Genomic DNA, 10,523 nt, shown 5'->3' with positions numbered 1-10,523 from the left:
CGAACTCGAACTGACCGTATGCTCGTTGCACCCATCGATGATAATACAGTAAAGTTGCGGCAGTAACAGTGGTTCTCACAATCAAGTATTTTAACGTTACTGATATGCTTTGCTAGCTGACCGTACATCGAGTCTTATCGTGGCTAGTTATCGAGGCAGGTGTATTTCTAGAAAATTCCTAAAGTAGTTCTACTTCATTGAATATGAGATATAAATATCTGAAACATTTGTTTCTGTATAGCTATATATCTGTATAAATTTATTTAAAATTTCTATGTTAAGAATAATATATTTATGCATCACAGTTATAAAGTAAAACAGTAAGAAACAATATCCATTGATATAGCCGTATTAAGGACTATATTTATTTTGAGCTGCAAAATTTATTTGTAGATTGATATCCTGCTTACAATTTTTCATTAGGAGTATATAGTATTAAACCTTCTATTTCTTATTTAATAATAATTGCCATATTATGAAGAATTAATCTATATTTGTGAAATATAAGAATAAGAAAAGATTGACCGCATAGGTACCAATCTGAAAGAAGCTTAAATCATTTTGAATATACATATGTATGCAAGGGCGAATTTGAATGCAAATATAATTCAGTACTTAAAACTTAAAAGTTTTGATAAATTTTTAGTTGTGAATCTTAATCTATCGCTTACGTGAATTTTAATATAGGCTTTACGTATTTAAGTTTTCATATCTACATTCTTTCATATTATACCCTATCTTCAATATCTTATATAAGATATCAAGACTTATTAAAGCTTTAAAAACTCAAGAATTATCAAGATTTTCCAAAGTTATAGTACTGAATCATATTCGAAGTGATTCGAATTTTCATAGTATGAAAAACTTAGGAATCCCTTTAAAATTGAAATTCAAACACTTTTCGTTAGATTCGACATGTTTTCTCAAAGATGTATCTAATTTCAAATTATACTAGCTTAAAACGTTTCTTAATACGTTCACTTAATATAAAAATAAAAGGCTTAGTTCACAAAATCACTTTTAATAATCGGTAGGAATAATGATGGTCAGTTAATAAAACAGAATCTCGATTAATCAACCTAGCATTTGTGTAGTATAAAACAATGAAATTTATTGTTTCAACTATGTATAATTCTATTGTCTAATCTTTTATATATTAGAATAGATGTTTGGTAGATGGAAGAAGTTTATAAAAATTATTTGTTATACTTCTTAATTACTATATGATTGTGTTTCTCCTGAAAGGATTTACGTTTCTTTGTTACTTGAGAAACACTGTGAGATATGTTTCAAAACTATTTGTAAATTTTATTGGTTATATTTTATATACACATTTGCTCATTAGTTGCTCAGTTGTTTTAAGGTGTAAAATGTAGTATTTTGAACATTACCAACGAAAAAAATACTACAAAATTGCATAAATAGAAAACTACTTTATATAATATCATTATATGAAAATTTATCTTTTCCGTTTATATACATAATTGCGGGTTGCGTTGCATAGTTTTGTATATATATATGTATTTATTTAATTAGTCAAAACATTTTATAGAAGTTACACTAACTAATTCAGAAATAATTCCTAATTCACTTGTAAAACTTTAGTATTTTGACATTACACATTAATAACATTAATAATCTGAAATAAAAACATAATACTTGTGTCTGTTTACAGAAATAAAACATGGCTTATAGCAATAAGCATAAAATAGTTTTACAAGCAATTGTACATGAAGGTCTTTTAATTGAAAATAAAATACAGGACTTAATTATTAAATTATTTGGTAAGTAAATTCTTATGTAATGTCAAATCCAATTCATATTTTTATGTATCTATTTTATTGTATCTGTATAAACAAAACTGTATATTTTAGGTGATAATAGAGTATCAGTAATAATAAATCAAATAAATGAACAATTGCAGCCCTTAAACATGTTAATCAAAAAAGCACAGTGTGAAATTACTGGCAAATTATATTGGGTTCTAATAAGTACTACGCTTAATGAAGTAACCAGGTATATGTTTTAGAAATTGTTAATATATCAAAATTCAGTTTTACATAATTGTTTTATGAATTTTTATAATCATTTAGGATGTTTAACTTATCTTTTTCTTAAATTGGCCCATATACTGTTAAACCAAATTGAATGGATTTACAAATAAGTTATGATGTCTTTATTTTACTTTCATAATTTGTCAAGTAACAGTATCTGTAGAAATTTTGTATGAAGTTTATTGATATTCATGATATCTTCTAGGTACCAAACTGAATTTTCGAAAGAGCAATTGACTCTGTTAAGGACTATGTTTTCTGAAATTATAACATCACGCAATGGATGCATACAAAGTACAATATGCTTAAATTTATGCTCTTCATTAGATATAAAAATGTCAAAGGCAGGTGCTGAAAAATTTTTGGAGGATATAGTTAATAGAAAATGGTTGATTTATAAGGTACTGATAAAAATTCAAAATACATTACAATACTATTTACAGTACTACTGATTAATTTTATATTTTTATGACATTTACAGGATGGTTATTACTATATGGGTGTAAGAAGTATAACAGAATTAATGCCATATTTTAGAGCTACATATGAAAACAATTTAAATACCTGTTGCCTTTGCAAACAAGTTATTTTTCATGTATGCTATTCCTACCTAATATGCCTTTTTCATGTGAGAAATTTCAACATAATATTAATAATTTTTATTAATTAGGGCGAAAAGTGTACTAACTGTGATACCTTCTTTCACTTATATTGTTTGAAGAAATTCACTATGATCCATACTCATGTAAACTGTCCAAATTGCAGCACAGTTGTTTCAGACATTGATCTATCTGGTAATATTATTTTCTTTTTTACCATTTATAAAAATGAAATTAACAAAAATAAAAATGAAATTAATGAATATGTAGGTATACAAGATGACTTAGCAGTACCAGAAGAAGGATACGAGTGAAACAAAAATACAATAGGAAGGTTTAAAAAACAAAAACTAGAAAATGCGAAACATTATTTTTGTAAATAAATTTTTTATTATCACAAATATTCTTAATATTCTATACAACACAGGTGTATATACAATACATTATATTTACAAGTATGTATAGTGAAATAGTATAAATCAGTTTGTAAATGCTTTAAGTGTTCTGACTTTTTTCAAATTTTTCTCTCAAGTATTTGAGACCAGCTGCTATACTCGCTTCATCTATACTCCTATTTTGTTTCATCTGATTTTGCACTGTATTACTAGAGTTGTATTGTTTAGAATCAACTGACTGAACAAAATTACTCTGATTTATTGTTTCAGTCAAATTATTATGCTCAGTATTGTAATCATTTGTATTTAAGCTAGGGGGGAGTGGTATATCATAAGAATCTATATTTATTTCATTACTGTTTTGTGTATCATTCATTTCATATGAATGAGATTTGTCATTATTATGAATACTTGAAACTGTATCAGCATTTTGAGGATTCAAATAACCAGCACTTCTAAAATTTTCATATACTGGTCCAAATTCGCTGACTCTTATTTTCCTACATTTATGAACCCATTCTTCCTGAGACATCTCATACCAATGAGTTCTCTTGCCTAGAAGTTCTCCTAAAGCTTTTATTTTATTTTCTTTTTCTATTTCTTTATCTCTTTGTATAATCTGGCTTTCACTATTTTCTTTTTCTTCAATTTCGATTAAATTCTCTTCTGTATTATGTACATTTCCTGATTCATTTTCATTAGATATATTATCATTCTTTTCTCTAAACTCCTCTTCTACTACGTCTATAGGTAATCCTGCTCTAATACGTTGTCTAATTTTAGCCGCTTTCAATCTGTTATGTTCCATTTTCTCCCTCAATTCTTTCAATTCTTTTATCTCCCTCTGTTTCTTCTCTGTTTCCTTTCTTAAATTGAACAAGTTCTCCTGTTGCTTGATTCTTTCTTCCTCGTCTTGTGAAAATGCATAGTAACCAACACCATGAGTTCTAGCTTCATCAAATAAAATATCTTGGTAGTGTATGTTTACTTTATCTGCTAGTTTATGTGTTTGTTCCTCCCACTTTCTTCTCATGATTTCTATTTCAGGTTCTTTCTCTCCCTCAACATAGTTTTGGTCAATAATATCATTGGTTTTTGGATCAATTCCTTTTTTGGTTATAATTTGTTGTTTGATCAATTGATCCTTTTCCTGCATCAAGGACAAATCTTCGCGTAAACATTTTCTTGTTCGTCCAAAACAATCCTCATATTCTACCCAGTCATCCTCATTTTCTAATATTGGGTCAGTTTCATCTTTTGGCAATGGTTCTTCCTCAGATTCATCTGATTTATTTGTGAAGTCAACAAGGAAATTCTCATTAGTAGTTCTGGATTTTTTTAATCGGTCATATAATCTTGCTTTTGCCTCCAACATTAATTTCGATTTTTTATGAGTATCAACATCCTCAATGTACTCCGGCATTTTTGAATTTTCCTTCTTAGATGCCTTTTCAATTTTCCTGGATTTTTTCTTTTGTAACTTTGATATTGTGTGATCTATTTCTGATTTCAATTTTGCCTCATTTACTTCATGTTGCTTTTTTAAAAGTTCTGCTTTTAAACCCACGAGGGACGAAAAATTTACATTAATCTTTTTCGTGTTATTCATCATGAAATAATTTTGTTGACAAATATTACTGTTTGTAATTCACTCGCATTTAGAAAATAGTTTGCGATGATTTTAAGTATTTCGGTAACTTGATATAAGCTTTCTCTGATTTGTGACTTTATTCCAGAGCACCTAGTAAAATAAATTAAATATTTTATTATGAATTGTTTTATCAAATGTTAAAGTGAAACAACAGTTATAGGTTATGATATTACTAACACTACCTTTGGGGTGTATTTAAATTATAAATTTTAATTTATATCATTTAAAAAAAAAAAATATATATATATATATATATAGAATAAGAAAATATAATCTTATTTTAAAGAATCCTAATTTCAAGTAACGTATTTAATAGTTCCTAAATTTTGTTGATATGAAAACTAACACGAATGACTCTTTCGAAGATCTTCATGCCAATATGTGAAATCGGTAACTACTGTTGGGAATACTACATATATATATATCATTGTTAGAATAAAAGAAATCGGTATTTGCATCAATAATATTATAAAAGTTAATTAACATTAAATAATTATTATTAAAAAGAATATTTACATAAAATGTAGGCACATATAGATATTTAATATTATTTCAAGAATTCAAAAAATAAAAACACAAGAATAGAGCAATAAGGATTATTTCTCCTGGTTAAGAAAGTATAAAGAAAAATAACTACGTGTAACTAATGTTAATGCTTGTAACTTTATATAAACAAAAAAATAATGTAAATTCTCAAGTTATATGTCAATAAATTTTGTATATTTAAAATATGTAATACATGTCATTTTATAATGTAAATTCTTCTGTTCAATATTCTTTTAATCTTCTATTCTCATGAATATTTAATATGGAAAAGTAATAAACATAAAATATATTTTGGAAAATATCCTAACGAAAATTGTTTTTAAAAATTATCAAAATCATTTTTCTCGATGTTTTATCTCATTGAAAAGTCTACTAAAATATAATTGTATTTTACAGGCATAAATTTTTATTCTATTCAATTTCATCTTAGTAACATTATTTGTTAAATACGATATGAATATACATACTCATTATGTTTAGATTAATCTCTTTTACTATTAACAAGAATTTTGATAATTAAATATTTTACTTTACAAAAAAATGTAAATACCAGAGTAGCATTAAACGAGATTAAGGATGACTCCGCGATATACTCATTTCCTTATATATTACTTAAAATTTGGATCATTTTATGATACAATTTCATAGAATACAATTTTATTAGAATAAACCCTAAACAATAACAAATTGAATGCTTACGTCATAAATATAAAATTAACGAAAAATTTAAAATAACAGTAAATAAAAAATAAATTGGAAATCTTTTTTTGTAACACTCTAAGACATCAAGTGGTTATCTCAATGTATTAATGAATCATATAAAAACAGTTCTCAAAAGTTACGATATTTATAGGTATAAAGAAAAGCTTAAAATTATTATAATTTAATCAAGGATTAGGTAAATGTTAAATGAATAAATATTAAGATAAAATTATTTGGAGGGGTGCAAAACATTGGGCCTTAGGCTCCATTCTTAAGAGCTGTAAATATTTCATAAAAAAGTTGGTTTACTTAGTTGCAAAGTAAGCGTAGCAAGTTGCTGCGTGTATTTAGGGGAATTACAGTTGTTAGAAGGATTTGATCCGTTGATATCTTGTCGCCACTCGTCAATCCGAAAATCGATTGTCGATTATCAAACTCATTCGAAACCTGAAGCTGCCGATCTGCTACTATGTTAGTTTAGTCGTGTAACTTGCAGACTTGCGGACACCAGTTAATGCAACGAACACGTTATTGCACGTTGGGCACCGGTAAGTGGTAAGTAATCACGCGGCGTTCTGTAGTATTTAGTTATTTATGTTTAACGAGTGGTTTGTAGTATTTAATCATATATATATCACTTTTTATATGTAAAATATAAAAATAATAGTATAAAAATTAGTTTTTAAATATATCTTAGATACTCGTGAGACGAAATGGCACCCCGTAGGCCTGCGAAACATTCGGAGGCAGAGGTTGTAGAGAGAGCTGCAGAAGCCGGCGATGTGTCGCCCCCGAAGAAGAAAAAAGCTGTAGCGAAGGCTGCGAATAAAAGTGACGAGGAAAAGCAAATTAGGTTTCCGAGAGCTGCAAAATCAACTAAAACCGAGCAGACAGAAGGTACAGAAACGGTCACGGCAGTAACTAGGAACGCGAAAATAAAACCCAAGGCATCAGCTAAAACCGCCTCAGTGACTGAAAAACCAAACTCTAAAATCAAGTCCGCGCCGAAGAGGAACAAAGAGGTTGCGGAAAAAGGTGATACGAATCCAGTCAACGAGAAGGTGAAAAATGCTGAGGAAACTGAAACGAAAAAGACACGCGCTAAAGCCACAGCGAAAAAGGCGGGAATCAATGTAGACGAAGAATGTACGTATCCAAAATCTTTTTATAAGTTTGTAATATCATTGTTAATATGTGTCCTTTGAATGAGAATTTTCATATACGAAAAACTTTTTCGTCTTGTTTGTTAATTTTTACTGCTTATTTGATTTGTAAGGTAACGAGGTAGTTACGCGGTAATTTTCGGACGCGCATTGGGAATATGTACAATCACGAGGAAAGATATTAAAGTTTTTTAGTTTAAAATATATACAGTGGCTACGAAAAATATTTATACGTCATATTTATTATAGCATTTATATATTAATTAATTAGATCCAAGTATGTTAAATTTTGTGTCTTATAGTAGTGTTTCCACATGACTAAAAAAATTAATATTGTGAAAATGAAATGTAGAACTAGTTAAAAAAATATTTCATTAGGAAATAAGTGATTCTACAAATACTTTGTACAGCCACTATAATTTTAGGATAAATATTCTTAGCATGGAATTTTATGAAGTTTTTAATAATTCATTCATGTTCATTTAGTGGTTTATACATACGTAAAAACATTAAACATTGTATATGAAGACTACAGAAGAAAGACACGATAAATCAGATTTTTTTATTTATATGGGATATGTGATACACTTATATCACTAAAACTGTCTTTTTATTTAATTTAATTATGGGGTTTTTTTCAAAAACATTTACATTAGAAGTAATGTATATCATATTTTAGGCATTAGCTATATCATTAGTTTTCTTTTATGTAACTTTATGGATTTATCATTTAGAAGGCTTATATCAGTGGACTTAATTAGTTGTTTCTCTATTTAATTCTTTGTGGAATGGCGTATCTGACTTTTGGGTATATGAGATAAAAGGTTTTGGAGTATTCTATAAGTGAAAGATATATGCCTCAAGGCCACATTTTAAAAGTTATAAACTTTGCTTTATGTTCATAAAATTTGTACTTCATTATAAAGGTTATGTAAGCAACTTATAGATAAAAATATATACCTTTATTTCTTTAGAACACAAATTATTTGTTTGAGACATACAGCGAAAGTCTGATATTGTGAGATAGAAATGTGATATAGAAATGTGATATGGGGAAGAGTAAGATCTAACATTTATGCAAGTTAATTCTAACAAGAAATAAGATTTATACAATGAAAATAGTTTAGTTTATTCCGAAAAAGTGCTATAGAAATCACATAGCAAATCACTATGTGTCTATAAGTACTAACATACCTCACTGATTCAGGCAACTGTAGGCCTAAACATGTCTGTAACGTAAAAGGACTTTGGGTGGCTATTTAACAACATCAGTCTGCAAAGGATTTACTGTGCTGTACTAAAATACATCCTTTTAATCACTAAATAACATCAAAATCAGGAAATTAACGGAATTGTACTTATTACTGTATATATCTAAAATTTATTATACATATATTAACATGATGATCATATATTCATTTCAGTTAAGGGAAAGTCAAAGGGAAAAGCCAAAAGAGAACCTGTTAATGAAAATGCTGAAAATTTAGAAACACCAGCTACAAAAAAGAGAAAGCAAACAAATGCTGAGCCAACATCAAAGGAAAGTAAACTAAAGGCAAAAACAACAAAAAAGAAGGTTGATGTACATGATGATACAAAAAATAAAACTTCTAATAGAGCTAACAACAAAACTAAAACTACTAGCAATAATGAGACTGAAAACGATGTTAAAACAGAAGATGATAAATCCAGAAAAGTAACAGCACCAAGGAAAGCAAGGGGTCGTAAAAATGAACCTAATTCAGATGATATTACAAAAGATGATGAGGAAGTGAAAGCAACAGAAAAATTTCCCTCAGACTCGATACTTGTTACCTTCAGAACAGATACTAATAATGAAAGTGAAACTACTGAAAATAATGGGTCAGAATCAGCTCAAACTGCTAAAAAAGGACGGAATGTAAAGAAAAAAGAAGTGCCACAAAAGAAACCTACTAAAATGCGTGGTAAAGCTGCTTTTAGTGAAGATGATATTGATGCAACAAAAACAGTGAAAGAAACACAAAAGAAAACAAATAAAGAATCAGTAGCTACTACAAAAAGAGGACGGGGGAAGAATGCGGATAATACAACTGCAGAGGAGAAGAAAATATTGAATTCGACAGAAACATTAAATAGTAATAATATGCAGAACTCAACAGAGGATAACGGTAAAAAAGAAGACTCAGAAAAAGAAGAGGCAAAATACACCAAAATGTTGGAGTCACCCAAAAAACTAGATGAAATACATATAAAGGATGAAATGGGTGAAAATAATGTAATGAGTACATCAGTACACGAAGAAGAAAATTAACAATATATGTTTTATTTTTACTTGATACGTTCTTCGAAAAAAATATATCATTAATATTTTAATATATTTGATAAAGATACAAATGCTATGAGTATTTCTATGTCTAGAGATTCTAAAGAAATACATACATTGTAAAATTTGAATAATACATTTTGGTTATACATTGTTTCAAAAATGGTTATTTGTACTTTCTATAAAATATTTTACATATTATAGTTCCAGGAACTTCTTGTTAATATAATATTTTACGATTAAGAAAATGTTATTATAAAAAGTACATATAAACACTTCTTAGTATATTTAATAGTTCTACAATATTTAAAGCAGTTAATTTGTTTTTAATGGCAGAATTACTAGTGTAGAATGAAGAACAACATTGAACATTCCATCAGTCCTTTAATAATTAGTCATTTGTAACACTAGAATGCCAGTGTTACCTAATGATATGTTAAAAAAATACGTTTCTTAATTTTTTTACATTTCATTTAAAGATGAAAAAAGGAAGAAAGCGTGTTTCTTGTTACAAAACATTTACATATAAGAAAATATATTTTGTAATACTTTATAATATTCTATGGTGTACTAAACAAACACACATTGTCATTCTAAAAAATACAATAGCGTTCCTTTTAGAATTTTATTATGTTTTATAATTATTAAGTACTTTCTAAAATGCATTGAAGAATGACAAACAAAAAAATGTGAGCAACCAATTTTACATTGCATTATTTTGAGTTCAATAAATATTTACATTTAGATTAATATGATTTGATTATGATTGTTTGTAACATTGACTTGTTTATATCTTTGCATTTCCTTCTTTTATGGTAAAGTTATTCTTAATGTTTGACAAAAATATATCATTACTGATACAATATATTTTGTTTATATGCATTTTTTGCAAATATGAATATAAATTATTAAAAAAATTTTTGAAATTTTCAATCATGAAGATCACGTGTATATGTGTTTATATATACGGAGATTATGGACAAAGTAATGTGAATATATTCATAAAATGATTATCGATTATTATTAACAAGAAATAATGTGAAATATTTCTACTTTAATAATCAACAGTTAAGAGTTCCTACGATAAATGAGAATTTACCATTTTCTA

General features: G+C 27.5%; 3 protein-coding genes across 13 annotated transcripts; 2 read left to right on the top strand and 1 right to left on the bottom strand.

The window, feature by feature from the left end:
* Window positions 1-22: 22 nt before the first annotated feature.
* LOC100642885 (non-structural maintenance of chromosomes element 1 homolog) lies at window positions 23-3,152 on the top strand. Of its 8 annotated transcripts, none has more exons than XM_048407973.1 (7): window positions 23-155; window positions 1,676-1,784; window positions 1,875-2,016; window positions 2,260-2,455; window positions 2,536-2,649; window positions 2,725-2,848; window positions 2,924-3,152. In XM_048407973.1, exons 2-7 carry the CDS (start codon window positions 1,685-1,687, stop codon window positions 2,965-2,967), a joined length of 720 nt encoding a protein of 239 aa, XP_048263930.1. In that variant the 5' UTR covers window positions 23-155; window positions 1,676-1,684; the 3' UTR covers window positions 2,968-3,152. The 8 variants fall into 8 exon arrangements, with proteins under 8 accessions (XP_048263930.1, XP_012166461.1, XP_012166462.1 ...); XM_012311071.3 differs by lacking the exon at window positions 23-155 and adding an exon at window positions 920-1,045; XM_012311072.3 differs by lacking the exon at window positions 23-155 and adding an exon at window positions 1,012-1,030.
* LOC105665997 (coiled-coil domain-containing protein 174) lies at window positions 3,021-6,275 on the bottom strand. 2 transcript variants are annotated; one of them, XM_048407969.1, is made up of 2 exons: window positions 6,257-6,275; window positions 3,021-4,789 (listed from the first exon to the last, which is right to left on the bottom strand). In XM_048407969.1, the coding sequence occupies exon 2, from the start codon at window positions 4,658-4,660 to the stop codon at window positions 3,149-3,151; it is 1,512 nt and encodes a 503-aa protein (XP_048263926.1). In that variant the 5' UTR covers window positions 4,661-4,789; window positions 6,257-6,275; the 3' UTR covers window positions 3,021-3,148. The 2 variants fall into 2 exon arrangements, with proteins under 2 accessions (XP_048263926.1, XP_012166465.1); XM_012311075.3 differs by lacking the exon at window positions 6,257-6,275 and adding an exon at window positions 4,882-5,079.
* Window positions 6,267-10,165, top strand: LOC100651838 (sister chromatid cohesion protein PDS5 homolog C). Of its 3 annotated transcripts, none has more exons than XM_012311078.3 (3): window positions 6,267-6,495; window positions 6,645-7,093; window positions 8,535-10,165. In XM_012311078.3, the coding sequence occupies exons 2-3, from the start codon at window positions 6,661-6,663 to the stop codon at window positions 9,401-9,403; spliced, it is 1,302 nt and encodes a 433-aa protein (XP_012166468.1). In that variant the 5' UTR covers window positions 6,267-6,495; window positions 6,645-6,660; the 3' UTR covers window positions 9,404-10,165. The 3 variants fall into 3 exon arrangements, with proteins under 3 accessions (XP_012166468.1, XP_003397193.1, XP_048263927.1); XM_003397145.4 differs by having other exon boundaries at window positions 6,267-6,502; XM_048407970.1 differs by lacking the exon at window positions 6,267-6,495 and adding an exon at window positions 6,511-6,555.
* The last annotated feature ends 358 nt before the right edge of the window (window positions 10,166-10,523 follow it).

The sequence above is a fragment of the Bombus terrestris genome, chromosome 8, assembly GCF_910591885.1.
Source record: "Bombus terrestris chromosome 8, iyBomTerr1.2, whole genome shotgun sequence".
NCBI classification, from domain to species: domain Eukaryota; kingdom Metazoa; phylum Arthropoda; class Insecta; order Hymenoptera; family Apidae; genus Bombus; species Bombus terrestris.
Note: the sequence above shows the minus strand (reverse complement) of the source record. Positions and strands in the feature narration are given on the sequence as shown.